The 22,691-nt window shown below is 33.9% G+C and overlaps 1 protein-coding gene across 2 annotated transcripts in view; it reads left to right on the top strand.

The window, feature by feature from the left end:
- CSMD3 (CUB and Sushi multiple domains 3) overlaps window positions 1-22,691 on the top strand; it is a 1,211,357-nt gene that overhangs the window by 929,233 nt on the left and 259,433 nt on the right. For both annotated transcript variants that reach the window (XM_003823338.5, XM_034966508.3), the window contains 2 exons: window positions 1,146-1,333; window positions 12,366-12,560. In XM_003823338.5, the coding sequence (XP_003823386.3) occupies window positions 1,146-1,333; window positions 12,366-12,560 (383 nt within the window). The remainder of the gene's footprint in view (window positions 1-1,145; window positions 1,334-12,365; window positions 12,561-22,691) is intronic.

The raw sequence follows: 22,691 nt of genomic DNA, 5'->3' as shown, positions 1-22,691 counted from the left end.
ATGCACAAGTAAACTGAGCGGCTGGACTCTTCTTTCTTGTACATGCATATGTAAAGGATGAGACTGTGGAACGTTAACTGCTATAAATTCTTTGGGTTCGGAAATAATGCCTTTCACGTAACAAATCTCTTGTTTAGATGCAGGCAAATATGATAAAACTTGCCAAAATAGGTTTTCTACTGATGAATGTTTAACAATGGCAAGTTTTACTGGTTTCATTTTATATCATAAACTGGTTGACTTTTCTTGCTGACCTAAATGAATCTATCCTTTACCCCATATTTCTCTACCACAGTATGAGTTAGGAAATACAGAAATTGATTGCATGTCTCCTGTCTTCTAAATATATGAGTTCCATGATCATTGTGGGACAATTGTTATACTTTTGAACGTTGTTAAGGCAAGTTTATTATGCAAATCTTGCAATATTAACACAACTGATTTGAATCATTTACATGCTAAAATATCCTTTTTCACATTACCTAATTCTGATAATGTATTGGTCTGATATCTCCTACATTAGGTTTTAAAAGAAGAAAATATATTTACTTTCAGGAAAAAGAATGCCTAATACAATGTGCAAAGCTTCGTTTGAGTTATTTAAATGTAAATAATATATTTCAACTTTTGATTTCAGCTTTTGTCCATATCTGATTGTAGAGTTAAATTTTTAGGAGTACTATTGATGAAGAAAAAAGTAGTTTGTGTTTTCATGATGCAAAATATATGGATGAAAAAGTTTTAAAAAATACATATTATCCTCCACATAAAGTAACTTGCATAAGAATATGTCACTAATAAGGGCAGAAACAAGGCTTGAACTTGCATGCTCTGACTCCAAATCCTGTATCTTTTCATCAACTAAACTCTTTGTCTTACAATCACTTATATTTCCTCTGCATACAACGTCAACTTAAAAAATATGTAAAAATATCAAGTTTTTTTCTTTTTCCCCTGCTTATTTGATATTTATATTAAATATGTTGTTGCCAGGTGATTTTTTTATATTAGCTTATTTTGACAGCGTCTTTTATTATTTTTAAGCACTGAATTAATGTTTGATTATATAACTATTATGGTTAACAGCCTAATAATAATTATCCTACTTCTCTTTCTTTCTTTTGTTCTTTCCTTTTTTTTTTTAGTTTTAGCATAGAACCAAACTATGACTTCCTCTATATCTATGATGGACCAGACAGTAATAGCCCACTGATTGGAAGTTTTCAAGACAGCAAGTTACCAGAGAGAATAGAAAGCAGCTCAAATACAATGCATTTGGCTTTTCGGAGTGATGGATCTGTTAGTTACACTGGATTTCATCTAGAATACAAAGGTAAATATGAACATTCCATGTTAGTATCATGATTTAAATTATAGATATTTTATACAGGAGAATAATTTGGTATGGCCCATTGTTAGTGGTTAGTTTTATGTGTATTTTTAAATGCAGATTATGTACAGTTCATCTCATAAAAGCGTTCTCACTGTAGAATTTTCTTATTAGTGAGAAGGAAATTAGCATTTCCCTAATTACTACCAAAGGAAAGGTATCAGGCAAACAAATTAACAATTAGTATATTGGAGGTGTTGGCTGGAGCCACACAACATTAAAAAATAAAAAATACAAAAAAAAGCCTCATTTTGTAGAAGCTGAAGTTTCAGTCAAATACCTTAATTTGAAGAACACTTTCAGTGATAAAGGGAACAACGTAGACGATAACTGTATTTCAGAAAATATGTAAGCTGGGTGCCATCACTCATGCCTGTAATCCTAGCACTTTGGGAGGCCAAGGCAGGAGGATTACTTGAGCCCAGAAATTTGAGACCAGCCTAAGAAACATAGTGAGAGCAGATTTCTACATTTTTTTGTTTTAATTAGTCAAGAGGGGTGTCATACGTCTGTAGTCCCAGCTACTCAAGAAGCTGAGGCAGGAGGATCACTTGAGCCCAGGAGATGAAGGCTGCAGTGAGATATGATCATGCCACTGCAGGCCAGCCTGGGAGAGCAAGACCCTGTCTCTAAGAAAATGTCTACAGATATTTAAATATGTCAATATTCATAATAAAGAGAAGAAATTTAGTTATAATGTTTTAGAATACTTCTGCTAGTGTTTAAATGAATTATGTTAGAATGCCTATGGATATTTATAAATATATTTTTCTAAAATTTTATAGTTTATGTCTATAGGAACAGATTTAGATTTAGGTTATGTAAAATTTAAATTTATTTTTCAGTTACTGAGTCCATGAATGGCATACTAATAATTCACCTCAAGTTATCAACTGATTTCTGAAAACACATGCTTTGATTTGTTACCACCTTTTGTTTAATATTTTCAATAACGGAAAATTATATAGAGTAATGAACTCCAAAGCATCCATCAGCCAACTTGACAAAAATTAACACTGTGTTATATTTGCTTCAGATCTCTTTATTCTTACTTTAAAAAATCAAATATTACATATACAATGGAAACTCCTTTTGCATTTGCCATAGGAACGGGGGTTAGTCTCTTCAGGGCTATCGTAAGAGGTCACGATAAATTTCACAACACATGATATGGGTAAGAAAGATGTTTTTAGGGAAAAGAAACTCACAAGTCAGTAAGAAACAGAGGCTTGGAGTCCTCCGATATCTCTGTCATCACTTGGAACTGTATGCCAGGGCAAGGGTATCTGCTGGACATTAACAGTATAGTTTTCATTCCAGTGGAAAGCTTGATCCCTCCATAAGTCTCTCATTTCACAAGAAAAAGCAGGAAAATGGCCTTGTTAGTAGGAAAATATACTGGCCATTTGGCACAGACAGTGAGGTTTGGGGTGCTCGCTGTTTATTGGGGTTTTCTGCAAATGCTACCTGCTCTGTATCAGAAGATGCTTGGGGGAAGTTTAGACCTTGGGAATATGGGTTCGAAACTCTTTTAGAGAGAGTGAGCTTGACCACAACACCACTCTAACCACCTGGTAGATAATTCCCTTACCATTTGTGGGAACCTGGCTAGCTGGCCATGTAGGCAAACCATAATGAGCATTCAAGGTCATTTTTCAGATATTCCTGCTCTTTTCATGCTAGTATTCCCCTAATCCTGAAGGTGATACTTATCTTTTCCATGTATTTATGCTTGCACATATTTTTATATTTCTTATTTTCATACAAATTTCATATTTTTATTATGTATGTATCCTTCTGAAAATTGATTTGGCCCCTTAAATTGTTTTTGAGATTTATCAAAATTAGAAACATATAGCTTTAATTTATTAAGTCCTTTATGATACTCCACCATATGGCTATATCAAAGTTAATATATAAATTTTTCTGCTGATAGACATTTAGGTTGTTCTAGTTTATTACTACCAGAAATGAATGATGATAAAATGAACATTCTTTTACATGTCCTCATGAACATATCTGTGAGATTCTTTTTAGGACATCTGTATACCAAAGAGTGGGATTACTGGGTCAAAGGGTATGAACCTCTTCAATGTAACTCTGTATTGCCGAATTATTCTCTAAAGAGGCTGTACCAATGTAAACTCAAAAATCAGAGGATGAGAGCTTCAGAAATTCCAGTTTTTAAAAACCAGTGCTTTTGTTAAACTTGGAAGTTGCTAATTGTATTAAATGATATCTCATTGTCATTTTTATTGCCTTTTCCCTTATTACTATTAAGTTGAGCATCTTTTTCCTATTTTGCATACTGAGATTTTCTTTCTTTTTTTTTTTTTTTCCTTGAGATGGAATCTTGCTCTGTCACTCAGGCCAGAGTGCAGTGGTGATCTCAGCTCACTGCAACCTCCGCCTCCCGAGTTCATTCAATTATTAATAATTGTTTTAACTATGGTCCCGAGTTTTAACTATGGTGTATATTGCCACTGAATTATTACTCTATATTACAAAAATATATCTATGTTGTCTGAGGTAAATACCCAGGGTTTGTCATTTGGCGCCAAGAGGATTAAGGACAGGGACAAACATGAAGAGTGAGTTTAGGGGCAGAGGTTTAACAGGCAAAAAAAAAGACAAAGGAGGACAGCTCTCTCTGTTTCGTAAGAGAGGGGCATCCAAAAGGGGAAAGCCAGCCCACTGTTGACTACGTCAGATTTTATAGGCAGGCTTGAGGAAGCGGTGTCTGAGTTACATAGGGCCCACAGACTAGTTTGACCAGGTATGACATTTACATAGTGTGCGGGGAAGGCTGGTCACCCCACCCTAATCTTCTTATGCAAAAGGAGGCTTTGCCTGGCAGGGGCTATATTGTCTTCTCCTTACTGTACTCATGGTTTGGCAAACAGAAGGGCAGATGAAGCCCCCGTTTTGGACATGCCTAGTCCCAGGTAGCCTTTTCCTATGGGCACAACTGTGGGCATTCACCTGTGCAAGCTTCTGGCTTGCTTGGCTATGTCTGCAGCTCCATTTTGCAGGCTGCTCTTTGTTAGAAAAGAAAGTGATTTGATGGCTCCTTTTCATTAAAAGGAAAACCTTACTATCTGCCTAAGTGATTTCTTATTAACTCCTGTATCATTATCATTGATTTAGTACCATCTGATTGGGCTATAATTTTTAGTCCTTGTACTCTTTTTGTCTGGTTTTGATATCAAGATTACACTACCTGCCTAAATTTAGGAGCATTCTTAATTTTCTAGTATCGAGAATAGTTTGTATAAGATAGGATCATCTATTTCTTGAATGTTTTCTAGAACTGAAACTATGGACCCAGTGATTTTAAGGTGGTGGAATTGTAATGGTTGTAAATATATTTAGATTAGCTTTTTTATCTTAGATTTTAAAAAATATTTTTCTAAAAACTAGTTCCTTTCATTCATGATTTCACACATATTGACATGAAAATATTGTGTTTCTTACTTTATTTGCTGCTGCATATTTTTGTTAACACTGTTTAATATTTTTATTAGTATTGCTTTTATCTATGTTATTTCCCTGTTTTATTTTCTCTAGATTTGCTTATCCTTTTTCTCATTTCTTGAGATAAATACTGCTTTTGTTTTTTTTGGAGACAGAGTATCGCTCTGTTGCCCAGACTGGGGTGCAGTGGTGCGATCCCTGCTCACCGCAACCTTTGCATCCCGGATTCAAGCAATTCTTGTCCCTCAGCCCCCTGAGTAGTTGGGATTACAGGCATGCACCACCACGCCTGGCTAATTTTTGTATCTTTAGTAGAGACGGGGTTTCACCATGTTGACCAGGCTGGTCTCAAACTCCTGACCTCATGATCCGGCCCTCCTCAAGAGCTGGGATTACAGGCGTAAGCCACCACGCCTGGCCAATACTGCTTATTAATTCACATTTTTTCTCTTGGATCTACACATTTTCATTTAAGAACCTCTTAAGCTGCTATGCAAACGTTTTGATATGTACAGATATATCATAATTTTATTCTAAATTGGTTCTAAGTATAGCATTATGATTTTTCTTTGCTGAAGTGCTACTTAAAAGTATTTCAAACTATCAAAATAAAATTTAAATCTATAACTTATTATATTATAAATTTCTAATTTACTTGCATGATCAGATATGTATGATTCTGGTTCTTTGGCTTGTCATAGGATTTGTTTTGTGGTCTATTATATCATTAATATTTATGTTCCTTGTGTACTAGGAGAGAAATTTGTATCATCTAATGAGTGCAAGTTTTTATATACATCCAATAAACTCCCTAATTGTATTGTTAAATATTCATCTTCTCACCATTTTTTGACCTGCTTGGTGTAACAATTATTGAAATAGTTGGGTAAAATCTACTATTCTTAATTTGCCATTTTTCTTAAAATCTTTACCACTTTGTTCATATATTATGAAAGCCTGCTTTCAGGTGCATATAAGTTGCATTTTTTTCTGGTTTTTTGATACCTTGGATTTAGTATATTTATACTTATTAGCCTTTTTCTTTTATTTTTTGCTTCATATTTGTTTTGCTTTTTCTGTATTCCTAATTTCAAAATCTTCCACTTGCTACCTAATAATGTCAATATCTGATACTTTCTTGCTTATTTATTTTTAAGTTTACTTACCATGTGCATCCCCCTCACTCCAGTAGTCCCCTACACATATTCTAAAATACAAGTTTCTTAAGAGGAAAGCCCTTATCTGTTCATTCACCACTATACACTAAGTGCCAAGAATAGTGCCTACACACAGTAATTATTCAGTTTGCTACTCGATTGCTTTTGAGCATCGTAAAGAGGTGTTTTCTGTTTTAAAATCAAGTCATAATTCAAATATTAGAATAATAACATTCTTTAAATGTGAAAAACCTTGGAGCCGTATTCCTGTTCTAAATTTTATACATGAGAACTTGGCTTAGAAATAGCTACTTATACCTGCAAGCTGAAAGGCTTATACATATGACCTGTTTAAAAAAGAAAGAAAAGAAAGAAAGAAACCTTTTAACAAATCTGTAGAGATAAAGTGAGGTTCTACTGTAAATTAGTATTAATAAAACATTTCCAAATATCACTACGATAAAAGTTGCAGCAAGAGCATCTCACTAGCAATCCAATGGTAGATGGTCCTAACTGATTATGGCTTTATTTCTCATGGAAACTGGTCATGACCTTATAATGCTTTCTCTAGGTAACACACCATGTAGCCCTTACTAAAGCCAAGTAGTTAAGCAATTGAGATAAAACCTATTTGCCATTATCTCAGCTAAATATATGTCCCTCCCTATTTCCCCAGCTTGATCAATTTCAATGTTTTCATCATTTCCAAAAACTTAAGATTCATGCTGTCATAGATAAAGAACTACAAATGTAATTTTTAAAAAATAGATGTTACTTACTATGCACTTACTCTACTCTAGGTTCAATGATTAGACCTCATGAGTAGGTATGGGAAGGACAGAGATAATGCATGTATAAATGCAATAAAAACATTACAGAACAGCATTGTAAGTATTGCTATTCCCATTTTACAAAGCAAAAAATTGAAAATCGAATTGTTAAAATGATTTACACATGACTACATAAGTTATTATTACCATTAAGAATAAAGGCAAAGAAAAATATAAGTATAGGTAGAGAGAAATACATAATTATCCCATTAACTACATCCTTCTTCCCCACCCACTGTCTTCACCTATTATACCAGTACACATTTAGACACAATTCCACCAGGTCTTATTTTTATACTCCAGATGATATTTCTTTACAATAATGTTCTCGAGATCCAATCTCATTAATTTTCTACCTGGTCCTCAAACCCCCCCTGTTTATGGGAAAATCTCATTGCCCACTTCAGGGTCTTCAGGGTCTGTCTTATCAGCTTCCTTATTTCCTATTCTTATTTTGATAAATGTTTCATCTGTAATTGTCCAGTTTCTTAAAGCTAACAATGCTTGTAATGATGTTTATAATGATCATTCTAAAACAAACATCTCATTATTTTCAATATAAAAATATGCACACCCAAATGAATGGACATGTAAATTGAGGCCCTAGATAATAAAAATATTTTTCTTTGCCTTTTGTAACATATATCACAAATATTGACTTAAGCATGTTGGTTTCTATAGCACTTAAAAAGTAATTAGTGGTCTTTTTCCTTTTTAAAATTTTTAATTTTTACAGGCTCATAGTAGGTATATATATATATATTTATGGAGTACATGAGATATTTTGATACAGGTGCACAGTGTGTCATAATCATTATCAGGGTAAATGGGGTATCCATCACATCAAGCATTTATCATTTATTTATGTTACAAACATTCCAATTATACTCTTTTAGTTACTTTTAAATATACAGTAAATTATTGTTGACTGTAGTCACCCTGTTATGCTATCAAAGACTAGATCCCTATTCATTCTATCTAACTTTGTTTTCATACCATTAACTGTCCCCACTTCCCACTCCTTACTCTTCGCAGCCTCTGGTAAGCATCATTCTACTCTCTATCTCTACAAGTTCAATTGTTTCCATTTTTATCTCCCACAAATAAGTAAAAACACGAAAAGTTTTCCTTTTTTATTTTTAATTTTTGTGGGTACATAGTAGGTATATACATTTAGGGAGTATGTGAGATATTTTGATACAGGTATACAATGTGTAATAACTGACATGAGGGTAAACGGGGTTTCCATAATCTCAAGCATTTATCCTTTGTGTTACAAACAATCAAACTATACTCTTTTAGTTATTTTTAAATGTACAATTAAATTATTATTGACTATAGTTTCCCTGTTGTGCTATCAAATACTGGATCTTATTCATTCTTTTAAATTATTTTTTTGTACCAATTAACTATCCCCACTTTCCCCCCAACACCTCTACTACCCTTCCCAGCCTCTGGTAACCATCCTTCTACCCTCTAACTCCATGAGTTCAATTGCTTTTAATTTTTAGCTCCTGCAAATAAGTAAGAAAATGCAAAATTTGTCGTTCTGTGCCTGACTTATTTTACTTAGGTCCTCCAGTTCCATCCATGTTGTTGCAAATATTTCATTCTTTTTTATGGCTGAATAGTACTTCATTGTATATATGTGCCACTTTTTTTATGCATTTGTCTGTTGTGGACACTTTAGGTTGCTTCCAAATCTTGACTATTCTGAATAGTACTACAATAAACGTGAGAGTGCAGATATCTCTTCGATATACTGATTTCTTTCTTTTGGATATATACTAGCAGTGGGATTGCTGGATCATATGGTAGTTCTATATTTAGTTTTTTGAGGAACCTCTATACTGTTGATACTGTTCTCCATAGTGGCTGTACTAATTTACATCCCCCTCAACTGTATATGAGGTTTGTCTTTTCTCCCCATTCTCACCAGCATCTGTTATTGCCTTTAATTAAAAATTAAGACGTGGCTGGACGTGGTGGCTCACGCCTATATTTCCAGCACTTTGGGAGGCCGAGGCGGGTGGATCATGAGGTCAGGAGATCGAGACCATCCTGGCTAACCTGGTGACACCCCGTCTCTACTAAAAATACAAAAAATTGGCCGGGCGTGGTGGCGGGCTCCTGTAGTCCCAGCTACTCGGGAGGCAGAGGCAGGAGAATGGTGTGAACCGGCAAGGCGGAGCTTGCAGTGAGCCGAGATCGCACCACTACACTCCAGCCTGGGCTACAAAAAAAATTAAGACGTAAGCTTTATTGTGTATGTTCACTTCTAGCTCTAATAAAACATATATAGTATAAATATATATACATATACATCTATTTATATTCAGCAGAAATAATTTTAAAAGAAAACTAAAATATTTTAGATGCAGCAGATCTAAAATATATCTTCTGATATATTTTATTTGGAGACTGTAAGGAGGCAAAATACTCTTTTACCTAGTATCTGTTCAGTAGGCAAATCACTATTAAGCAGAAAAAATTAATTATGCATAAAAATAATGCTAATAACTTGTCTGCCTCATAATTTTTATTCAGAAACTAAAATCACTTTCCAGCTACTGCCTAGACATTTATTTAAGTATTCTCCAGGTGTTTTCAAAATTTCCAGGTGTAATTGCTATGGCATATGTGGATATAAATAAAGGCAGTATTATTCATAGAAAGCTATTCACCAAGGATTTAAAGCAGTATGTAAACATAATAATAAGATAAGGGCATTCTCTCAAATTGAGGCTAGCAATGTAAAATTGTTGTGGAGGCATTATTTTTAAATTTGTCAAACATGTGTCCCTTTCCTCAAAAAACCGGATGCTTGCATTACAGTTTCACTGACATTATATTGAAACATTGGGGAAAACTTCAAAGAAGGAGAAAGCAAACTTTTCAAAAGATGAATATTAGGAGAATAGACTTGTCAACGAGATTAATCCTTTTAAACAGAAATTTAAATCCTTCCTCTACCCTCCAGGGACTTAGTTCAATTTTACGAAGCCCAGCTATAAATGCCAGGTTTCTGTTCTGTCTAAAAATTACATTGTGTTTTCCTGCTTGTTTAAGGGAAGGTACAATGTAAGGTTTTATTTTTTATAAATAAACAAATCAACCCTTGCATCACTAAATGCCCATTCTTAGTGACCAAATTAAGTAGTTACCCTGCTGGTTCTTTCATAAAAAGAGTTGTGTGAATATTTTATGTGAAAGAAATATATTCCATGGTTTGGGACAAAATTTTTACAGAGCAGCTTGAGTATAATATATGGAGTGCAAATTTTGTGTAAGTGTATCCATGTGTGTGTGTATATGTGTGCTTGGGAGAAGATCAAGTCATTTAGCTCTGGTTTGAAACCCAGGAATCACATTTATCTATTTGCACATGTCAGCACACCTCCTCCCCAACAGGTTTCCCATCGCCTTTTTACCTAATCTGTTCCTTATTCTCTCAATGCTCACTTTAGATACCACTTTTTAGTGAGGTTCCTGAATGCTTCTCTTTATACAGCATGCCAAAATCGCAAGTCTTTATTTAATATAATTGCTTTCTTTAAGAGACTGTAAATTCCGTGAGTGCCAGAACATTTTCTGATTGTCCACTGCTACATTTCCAGAGTTAGCAGGGTAGTGAGCCTTTAAGTACTTGTAGAGAGAAAGAAAGAAAAGAAAGAAAGAAAGAAAGAAAGAAAGAAAGAAAAGAGAGAAAGAAACAAAAGAAAAGAAAGAGAAAGGAGAGAAAGAAACAAAAGAAAACAAAGAAAGAAAGAGAAAGAAAGAAAAGAAAAGAAAAAGAAAATAGTAGGGTCGTGAGCCCCTAAGTATTTGTAGAAAGAAAGAACGAAAGAAAGAAAGGAAGAAAGAAAGGAGAGAGAAAAAGAAAGAAAGAAAGTGAGAGAGAGAGGAAGGAAGGAAGGAAGGAAGGAGGGAAAGAAGGGAGGCAACCTTCCTCATTTATCTGTTATTCTATTAAAATTATTTAAATGTGTGGTTCTACCATTTCCTCTTTAGTTGAATTGGGAGAAATTATATATAGTGTTCTTCTTAAAGCACAGATTTCTCATTATTTCTTAAAAATGCTAAAGTACATTAAACTCCTTGCAAACTTTTATGAATGAAAGAAACATATTCTTACTGGTATTGTTAATTATATTTTGATATAAAAATATGTTTGTAGTAGCCAAACACCAAGATATCGTTGACTTACATTTCAAAGATTCCATGACTCATATTCAGAGATATACCCACTGTCTGATTTCTTATTAGCACAAAACAAATTCTGATGTAGAAAATCACTACATTTGTTATCCTGATTTATTGTAATGGCCTTTACGTTGTACATTTCTTTATTATTTCTTAAGTAATCAATACTTACAAAATGGAAATAATCTCAAGGCCTCATCCAGATCTGTTAACAACAAAGTGTTCTAGTACCTTTGCCATAAAATGAATGAGCTAATCTTTCCATTTCTCTACATATTTTCAAATTATTCTGTCAGTCTCTTTGTTCAATATCTGGGTACAATGAAAACAATTCCTCTGCTGTGAAAGGATTTTGTTTTTTAATCTGTCTGTTACCTCTAGTTTTGAAAGTGTTTTGCATAGGGATAGAAAATCTGTCAAAAAATACTGTGGTTTGGGTTTTGCTATTTTACAATGGGAGACCTATGATAAAAATGTGGAGAATGACTGGAGAAAATAGGGTAAGAAAAATGGTTGCAGGGCAGACAAATAGGGCCTTTTATTTTGCTGTAGGTGGTGAAATGAACTGAGCTCAACATAGGAAGAAAAACCGCTTCTAGGTTCAGTAACATGGCATTACTTGTGGGGAGATCTTTTAAATAAAGACGTTTTATAAGGGCTCCTTCTTTTTTTCCAAAGTAATTCATTTATAGTACCTACACATGGATTATTAGCACATAATATTTATAATAAATTCTAAAACCCTATGTTTGACTATATGCATTAGATACTAAATTTAATGAGAAGATCTATGAAGATCTTTAGAATTTATTCATTATCTTACTAATAAATATGCATTAGCAATTTGTCAGATATGCATAAGGGCTCCTTTGTACTTTGAGCCCCCCCAAAAAGACAGAAATGATGCTGCTGCTTTTCCTTCTGGGTTAGAAAAAGAAATGAACATGTCTTAACGGTCCATAAAAAACAGTCAGCTGTCCCTTGGTATCCCTGGGTAACTGGTTCCAAAACTTCTGATACTAACATTCATAGATGTGAATATATAACTTATATACATCCTCCCACATACATTAAATCATTTCTAGATTACTAATAATACAGGATATGATGTAAATGCTAGGTAAACGGTTGTTATACTGTGTTATTTAGGGAGTAATGACAAAAAAAGTCTGTACATATTCAGTACAGATACAGTTTTTTCCAAATATTTTCAATCTGCAGTTGGCTGAATCCACAGATGCAGAACCCATGTATTACGGAGTGCCAACTGTATTTTAAAGCAATTAATGTTATACTAACACTGTTTTACAGCAAAACTCCGAGAGTCCTGCTTTGATCCAGGCAATATAATGAATGGCACCAGACTTGGAATGGATTATAAATTAGGGTCAACAGTCACCTATTACTGTGATGCTGGTTATGTTCTTCAAGGTTATTCAACACTCACCTGTATCATGGGAGATGATGGAAGACCTGGATGGAATAGAGCCTTGCCAAGTTGTCATGGTAAGAAACATATTTTTTGGCTGAATTTTCATGATTAGAAAAAATCAAAAAATATTTAAAGACATTTCTGTGTTTCAGAACATCAACTATTCCACATACAATCTACAAGTGTCGTACTGGCAATGCAGAGATTTTATCAAACATTTTAAAGCTGAATTCAATATAGACCTGGTTTTGGAAAAGTACTTATATTCCCAGGTGTCTCTAAAGCAATATGTGTACTATAATAGGCAAACTTTCTGAGAACTGGGTTACTGCCTGTTATGCTAATTTTTGTGCCTTCAGGACTTGCACCTGAAAACGTTAGGTGCTCAGAAAATATTGGCTGAGTACATGAGGAACAAACACACTGAAACTAACATTTCAACACAAGTAGATAAATTTAATAATTTAAATATTATTAAGAACTGGTGATAAATCTTTATCTGTAATAAGGATAAAGAAGAATATGTATTTCTTCTAGGAATTAGGTTGTCTAGAAGGAGATATAATACTGCATATTTAAAAATCATATACTTGTATATAACTCTCTCTATATAAGAATGGAGATACAGTAAGAAAGGAAAAACAGAGAAACAGTGATATCATTGCTTAGGGTTACTAGAGACTCCCTAATCCATTGAATGATCCTAGTGCATTGTACAAAAATTAACACAGAAGTGATATCATCTAGGACAGATTTCCCCAACTATAGGTCACCAACAGTGAATCATAAAATCAATTCATTGGGTTGTGACCAGCATTTTTATAATAGACATAGAAGTTAATCAAATAAAATTAAATTAAAAGTTAATAAAAATAATAGGAAAAAAGTATACTTTAAGGAACATAGAGAGAATACTTTTTTCTTTGTTTTTGAGGTGGAGTCTGGCTCTGCTGCTCAGGCTGGAGTGCAGTGGCGTGATCTGGGCTCACTGCAACTCCACCTCCCGCAGTCAAGTGATTCTCCTGCCTCAGACTCCCTAATGACTGGGATTACGGGTGCACAACACCACACCCAGATAATTTTTGTATTTTTAGTAGAGTTTTTGCAATGTTGCTCAGGCTGGTCTCAAACTCCTGGCCTCAAGAAATCCGTCCACCTCCACTTTCTAAAGTGCTGGGATTACAGGAGTGAGCCACTGCACCCGGCCGAGAGTACATATTACTTTTGGAACTTTTCTCTGTTATATATAAAGAAATAAATAAAATACAATAAATATACCTCTGTGTATATATTTACCTGCATGCATTCAAGTGTTTGTTTGAATTGGGCTATGATATAAATTGCATTTTTTACTATTAATTTCAGTGAAAATAAATGACAATTTTTGATATCTAATACACATGGTAATTTTTCCTAGTTGTAGAATGTATTCACTTATAAGAATTACATGTGCCCAATTTCTGACTTACCCCTCTCTGGGTTTATTTTGTCTCATCTATGAAATAGAGATAATTAACATTTTTTACTTCAAAATATTGTTATAAGAAACAAAGAAATGGTAGACATCTTCTGATTGGTCCATCATTACCAGAACAGCTGGTTAATTTTTGACTTGCATTTATGGTTCATCTATCAGAAGGCAAAAGGAATAAATAGAGTAATAACTACTTTGGGATTAATTGTTCCAAAGAGAGAAAAAGTGATTGATGGCATGGAAGTTTATAGGAAATTTAAGAGAAAGGGTCACGGTATCATATTAGAATTTAGAACCATATAAATTAGTATTATGTAATTTAGAATTAGAAAAATCTAATTTAGCTAGAAAAAAATATTAAACATAGAAAATAACTTTTCAAATTTTACTGTCAATGATCATTTGGAAACTATAGAAAATTTCTGAAAAATTTCCAGGAGCCAGATTCAAAATAACTAAAAGTCATGATGCAGAAATATCAAAGGACACAAAAAACTATAGATTATTAAGATAGATGTTAATCACAGGGATAAATGATTAAGTAGATGGCTTTCAATGACAGGTGAAAAAGTCAGGAACACTAGACTAAAGCATGCTTTCACTAAGAATATGCCCACCTAATATAATCATATTCCTTTCCAATAGGTCATAGAAATATCAGTTTCAACATGAAATGTGCCATAATATTTTTTTAAAAATCCTTTTGAGCCAAAACCATTTTATAGGATCAATTATGGCCCAATTAAGTATACTTAATGTTGGTTGAATAGTTCATATCTACAGACAGTTTAGAGCATACAGCAGACCTGAATTCAAATAGATGTCTTCTGACACCTGTGACCTAAGGCAAGCTGAGTCTTGACTTTTAAATCTCTAAAACTAGATTAATAGTTATTAATTCAGTAAGTTATTGTGAAGATTCAATTAGTAAACACAACACATATAGAGAATCTAGTAAAGTTTCTGACAAAAGTTGGAATATAAATATATGGGAGTTGTGATTTCCAACGCAGTGTTCCAAGAGAAGCAAAGTGCTGATAAACATGCATCACATCTTGCATCAGGTGTTATGTTTTGGTTAACTAGTATACTTCTGTCATTTTAATATTAATTAAAAATAATTTATCTATATTATGATGTGAATACACACATTCATTCACTCCTGAAAAACAGGTGTTGAGTATTTAAAAATTTCCCTAAGAGATAATTTTTACCATCAGTTAAGTATCATTAGACTTTTAATCAAAATGGACATGATATTATGGAAATCAAATAAAATTTATTCAGTGAATTCTTTAAGCTAACAGAAAAAAAGTTCAAGATAAGTTTATGATTGCAACCAATAATTTCTAGTATAGTTGGGGAAAAAAATCCTGTTTTAGAGCTAGATATCTTTAATACTAAACAATGAATTTTTTTAAAAAGTCTGAGTTTCTGCGTGACTTTTCAATTTATTTAGTATATCTAATCATAAGATATTGTGTAATTTGCAAGGTTGTTGAGAAAATCATATTAAATAACTTATTTTAAACATTGGTCTGTGGCTGTCACTGTCACACAATAAGGAGAATTTGATATATTTTTGTTTCTTAATCAATGTCACATATCAAATTATTTTTCTTCAGCACTTATACACAGGACTGGCTGACTTTCAGATGTAATAACTTAATATCTTTTTTATTTTTTCAGACAGGGTCTCACTCTGTCACCCATGCTGGAGTGTAGTGGTGCAATTGTGGCTTACTGCAGTCTGTACTTCCCAGGTTCAAGCAGTTCTCCCACCTCAGCCTCTCAGGTATCTGGGACTACAGGCATGTGCCACTACACCCAGCTAATTTTTTATTTTTATTTTTTTGCGGAGACAGTGTCTCACTATGTTACCCAGGCTGGTCTCGAACTACTGGCCTCAAGTGATCCTCCCGCCTTGGCCTCCCACAATGCTGGGATTACAGACATGAGCCACCACACCTGGCCTAACTTTATACTTAAAAGTCAAATTTAGTATTTAAAGTATGTGTAATAAGCCAGAGGGTTCATTGTTCGTAAAAACAAATTACTTTTTATTTTTTTAAGATAATTTTTTTATTTTTGTCTGAGATATGCATATGATAACTAAGAAAATAATTAAAAAGTAGCTCATATTTAAAGCAATGGTCATCTGCCTTATCCCTCTCTATCCTCTTATTGGTCAGAAGCTGAAGATTCTAATTTCTAGTTCTGATTGCTATGATGGCCCCTCCCAAAACTCCATATAACATAGGAAGATCTGTTTCTTTATTTACCAATTCTAGATAATAATATCTTATTATTCCCTGATACAAAAGATGATGTAACAGACACAATCCCTCTCTTCAATGTTTCAGAGTTATATTATTTGGGGTTATTCTAGTGATTGCTTTTGCTATACATTAATATGTGTATGCGTCTATTTCTAATTTTATCAATGTTTGAGAATTAGGTGACTGGCCTTTTGCTGCTTTTCAGCCGAGGTCCCATCCCACAGTAGGTATCCTGACTAAAATCTCTGATGAAACTGTGACTGACTGGTAGGCATTGCTTTTGAGTGCATACGTAGGAAGTTAACTGTGATTCCTAGGAGTGAAAATAAGCAAAACTTTTTCTTTGTTTATTCTTTATTTTTTTAGTGTAGAAGCAAATACCAACATGATCATATTCTGCAGACTCTTAGAACACAACTACATTTCGCTTTTTCTTATAATGTTGCCTTAGTCACACCCTAGAAGAGCATAAGCTCCATGCAGTCATAGGCTATAATATCGTGTTTAGCGTGTAACACCTTAATTTATATAAATAGGCTCTTGTTAAATATCTGTAAACTCAAACTGAACCATATCAATTTATAAAGTTTGTCTATTTTAGAAGATAGATTTTTATCATGATTTAGGATTAAGTGTATATTTTAAATCTGAAGAAAATGTTTTTAAGAGCTTAAGTTGGACACTGGGAGATTATATTTGTCAGAAGTAAATCCAAAATGATTGCATCCTGTGGTAAGTCCTGTTCAGTGATGAGAAACTTTGCAGTTTATCTGATGATATTGTCATATATATTAAATAATAGCAGAACAGCATATCTGTGCCTACAATTCCTTTTGTGATTAAAAAAAATTGTTTAGAAAATAATTTCTTCCTGTTTATTTTTCTTACTTTAAAAAGTATCTTTTAAAACTCTGTAGTAATTTAGTTATATACAGTCATACTGAATTAAAGTAGAAGTCATATATCATTCTTATCCATAATCTCACTCAATATTAGGTAAAGGTAATAAAACAAAAATAGTGACAGATTCCAGATTTTCCCCTTGATATTTGCTTGATTTATCTGACCTAATCATGTTGCCTTGACTTATTTTATCTAATGGCGCAGGTCTAACCTTATCCAGAGCATCTGCCGTCTCTTACCTCTTTTCCTCTTTCCTAACTAGTTTTTCTCCTTCCTTTGTTCTCCATATAGTATCTTCCAAACACAATACAGTGATCTTTAGAGCATAATTCAGATTATATCATATTTACTCAAAATCCACCAATGGCTTCCCAAATCAGAATAAATGCCAAAGATCTTATAATCCAAAGTTCTACTTCATCTGCTCATACACACCCTGACCTCTTTATTGTTTCCTCCCTCTGCTACATTCTTTGAGTGACACCAGGCTCCTTGATATTTCCTCAAAGCACTGATCAGACTTCTGCCCCACATCTTTTGCACATGCTGTTCTTTCAGCCTGGATTATTTTTACCCCAGCTCTCTGGCTGGCTAGCTCTCTTGTTTTCTTCAGGCATCTAATCTCTTGTCTTCTTACTAGAAGAAAATTCCTATTTACCCTCCCCATGCTCCTCAGAGCTCCCAGGACAGAATCAATATATATGCTAAAATTGCAACTCTATATCCTGAATAAAGATTTATTTGATGTATGTAAAGCCCAAAGTACTTTCAGGACCTCATAACTTTCAAATGTAAATCATTAAACTAGAGAGTACTGACCACCATACAAATGAAATATTCTTAATCTTTTCCATTGTTACAACATACAGTGAGCATCCAATTAATAGGCAGTTATAATATATGACCCTAAGAATAAACATATTTAGACTGTTAATGAACTACTAGCTCACCAATTATTCCAAAGAAAAGATTATATCATTTGTTGATTCCTTTTAGTCAGGTGTTAAAAGTACCATTATGCCTGGTCCTGCATTTAAAATTGGCGATAACAACATGAATTCAACCTTGTCCTTGCCCTTAGAGAGTTTATAATCTGATGAGATACAGACAGGTAAAGTCCATTGCTAGAAATAAAAACAGTACTGTGAGCACAGCATGGATATACATCTGATCTTGCTGTGAAGAGAGATCAGGGAGCCTTCCTTATGAAAGTGATATGTAAACAGAATTTTAAAAGTATAAGTAAGAAGAAACTAGGTGAGCCACAGGAAATAAAGAGATTATGTGTTTCACAACTAGGGTTCAGCATATGTAAACATGTAGAAGTAAAGAGCAAATAGGAAATGCTGGTGGAATTTCAAGTAATTCAGTAGAACAAGAGCATAAGGAGGAGGATTGTTGACAGATGACAGCTTACCTGTATCAAGCTAGTAATAATAATATTACATATTATTTTGTGTTTCACCATAATGCCATGAAGTAGAGACTATTGATATTCTCATTTTATAGATGAGGAAACCAAGACACACAGAGAGGTTCATCCACTAGTTCAAAGTCACACATGCTTAGCAGTCTTCTTATGAAGCCATGATCTTAATCACTGCCCTATAGGTAGACTGGTTAATTCTGCAAAGGACTTTGTATTGACCTTTTTATATCTCCAGAACCAAAGAGTGCCTGGAATATTTTAATTGGTTTAATGTTTTACAAATGATGTATGGCACTAAGAATAAGTGGTGAGATTGAAATCTTCCTCCAGGCTAAGTATGAGAATTAAGAGAATGTAAATTCCTACAAAAAAAAAACCTGATAGAATTTTTCATCTTAAATGCATTTTTTGTATTTCATCTGAAATACAACTCTGGACAGTATACAAAGGCCTATATAGATATACTTAGCCAGCGCTAGCTCTGTTCTTTTCAATACCTTTGTTTCACATATGCTGATATAAGATATGGATTATGCAAAAAAAAAAAAAGATTTAAGTCACTCAATCACTGATGACCTCTAAGGTCTGTCAAAAGTGCCTAAACACAAATATGTTAAGATTAGACATCCAGCAGTCTTCTGGCACCATTCTCTGTTCAACTTCCAAGTATATGTGGAATGATACAAGCTTTTAAAAGAAGAGCCCTCTTACCCTGTTAATTAAAGAGAAAGCTTTGAAACAAACCAAAAAATAAGAAGTCAATTTTATAATTACAGCTTTCCAACTTTAAAGTCATCTCTAATTGGTAACCTCATATGCCTTACTTTTAATGAAATCATATTGTTTGGGTATATATAATTCAGAAATAAATAACTACACTTTTATTTCAGATATTTTGTTTAAATGGCATGACTTGTCTTGTGCTAAGATCCTTATGTCAAATGTCCTTGAGGTTTACAAAATTTTTGGTGGGTGTGAAATAAGTCTAGAGTCTCATTCCATTATCAATGCATATAGAGATTATCTAATCTAATATACTGAGCCATTGGCATTTGAAATCATTTAAATATGTAATATAATTAAAGCATGCAGACAAAAGATTCATAAAACAAATGCTTAGTGGTAAATTATGTCTGTGTATCATCAAATATCTGCTTTTCATCAGCAGCACACAGGAATTTTGTTCACGGATAAAACACACAGATTATGTGTTGGAAAGGTTTTCAATAGAGAAGCGTAATGTATTTTAATGTATTTTGCATTGCATTGGGATAAAACCAAAGCATATTTTGTTTTCATACGATAGGGGAAAATTATTATTTAAATGGAAACAAGAAGAGATGCTAATGTTAGTGAGCACTTGCTATTTTTCTGACAGTCTTACATACACTCTGTCTCCAGTTGGCCTCCTGGATGCTAGTCTAGAGAATCATTAACATTGTTATAAACAAATCCCTGCTGCTATGGATTTTGGAGCATACTATGTGGAGTAGCCAATGTAAGAAGTAATTTGCAAATCAATGCCTATAATTCAGAGTATACAGGTTGAGAATCCCTAATCCACAATGCTTGGACTGGAGTTTTTCCGATTTCAGATTTTTTTTGGATATTGGAATATTTGCATTTATACTTACCAGTTGAACACCCCTAATCTGAAAATCCCAAATCCAAAATGCTCCAATGAGCATTTCCTTTGAACATGAACTTTGAATATCATGTTGGTGCTCAAAAATTTCAGATTTTGGAGCATTTTGGATTTTGCGTTTTGAATTAGGGATGCTCAACCTGCATTTTATTGTTACCATTGACTTGGGGTTCATATTTAAACCATATCTCCAGATGGACAGTCATATGGATTCTCATTGTACGAAGATGTGCCCCATTCTCAACTACCATGTAGTCTACATTTAGGTGAGACCTCAAATGTACCTTCCTGGTGTATTGTCAGTTTTACTGGACCGTGTGTGTGTGTGTGTGTGTGTGTGTGTGTGTGTGTGTGTTGAATCAACTTAGTAATTATCTTCTTACAAGTGAAGAAAATAAAGTATATAACAGTAACTGTTAGTAGTCATGGCAAGATTCAAATGGTATTAAGGTAATAGTAACATTACCTTATACACCATTTTGAGGTATCTGAAATGATTATAATGCAGTATAAAAATCTATAATTTCTACTGGTGACAAAGTCCCAGTTAACTTTTACTATTCATGTGCTTTGTTGCCTACATTTGTAATTAAGAGAAATGCTAAAATTCAGTTAGAAAAAAATTCGGTTAAAGTCTAGAGAAAATATAGACATTTTTCTTCTTCATCTAAATTTCTGGAAGAAGGAAAGGAGCTCCTGAATATAACGGAAAGGAGAAGATGGGTCACGTTCTCTTCTTTAGAAGTCTGAGGTGGAATAACAGCCAATGCTACTAGTAGTCTTATTTCACCCCAGGCTTCTAGAAGATAAAGAGTTAAAGAAAAATAGAGGACCACATCCACCTTGACCTTCAACAGCCAGGCAGTGACCTCAACCATTGAGAAACAGCTGAATTGACGTTATGGCTTCCTCTTCTTTGGGATGGAGTACTCTGCTCTTGATCCTTAGAGAAAAATTAAGAGAAGAAAATACAAGCCATGAACTTCTCCTAGAGAGTGACAGTGCTCAAAGTAGGATCACTTAAAGGCATTTCTACCTCTGTCAAGGGAGCAGTTTGGCAAACTACTAAGAAAGTTTCTTCTGCTATTACCTCTAAGCTTTGTATCCTCCTGAGATTGATGAAGTTAGTTCATTTTCCTAAGGCCTTACAAAAGCCTCATTGTATTGCCAGCAGAAGATTCTGGAGTAGATCAGGGCAGTTCCCTAATTCATTTTCCTAAACCCACACTACATACCAGATCTAACAGACACTTCCTGTTCCAGTTCAAGTTTGTATTTCCCTCTGTCCTAAGGCTACTCAGTCAGTAAAGACTGAAGCTGGAATTTAAACCTAAACCTTTCTCTTATTTTTCTTTTTTTTTTCGAGGTGGAGTCTCACTCTGTTGCCTAGGTTGGAGCGCAGTGGCGCAAGCTCGGCTCACTGCAACCTCTGCCTCCTGGGTTCAAGCAATTCTCTTGCCTCAGCCTCCTGAGTAGCTAGGATTATAGGCATCTGCCACCATGCCTGACTAATTTTTTTGTATTTTTAGTAGAGATGGAGTTCGGCCATGTTGGCCAGTCTGGTCTCGAACTCCTGACCTCAAGTGATCCACTGGACTCTGCCTCCCAGAGCTCTAGGATTGTGGGCGTGAGCCACCGCGCCCAGCCTAAACCTAAACCTGATTCCAATGTGCTAAGTTTTATGTTGTACTCTACCATGCTATCCTAAACGGAAGGATTTTTTAAATCTATGAGTTTTATACTCCATGTATTTAGTCAATAGCAAGATATTAATAATTTACATTTTGTCATTTTTCCTAATACAGCATATATTTATTGGAAACCTATTATAAAAACAGGTACTATGCTAGGCTCCAGAGATACAAATAGTATGTAGAAAAGACATGGAAACTTTGATTTGACAGATCTTATAGACTAGAGATAGATATAGACATTAATCAAATAGCCATACAAAATAAATACAGAATTACAAACTGCATTTACTGTCCTAAAAGTAATTGGTGAAGTACTATATAATGGTGGTTTCTGAAAAAGTCTGGAAATTAGAGAAAACATTCCCAAGAAAGCAACATTTTTGAGGCAATTTGGTAGAAGTTAACAAATTATTAAAGAGTGTTTTTCCCTTTAAAGTCATTTTAAACTAATATATTAGTTGCTTTAAGTAATCTCTTTAAATAGTAAAAGGTTTTCATCATTAAAAAGCAGTAAGACATCAACTATGTGATAAAAAGGTATTTTAGTTTCAAAAACTGCCAATAATTCAGATCTTTTAAGAAATTATCTTCCCATACAGTTTCCTAAAAAGTTAGCTGTTTCCAGGAACTTGGGGGTAGTGACAACAGCGTGTGACTACTAATGGGTACTGAAATTATTTCGGGAGTGGAGGAAATGTTCTAAAATTAGAAAATGGTGTTAGTTTTAAAACTCATGAATATGCTAAAAAGCATTCAATTGTACACTTTAAAACAGTGAATT

Source organism: Pan paniscus, chromosome 7 (genome assembly GCF_029289425.2).
Source record: "Pan paniscus chromosome 7, NHGRI_mPanPan1-v2.0_pri, whole genome shotgun sequence".
Lineage (NCBI taxonomy): Eukaryota > Metazoa > Chordata > Mammalia > Primates > Hominidae > Pan > Pan paniscus.
Note: the sequence above shows the minus strand (reverse complement) of the source record. Positions and strands in the feature narration are given on the sequence as shown.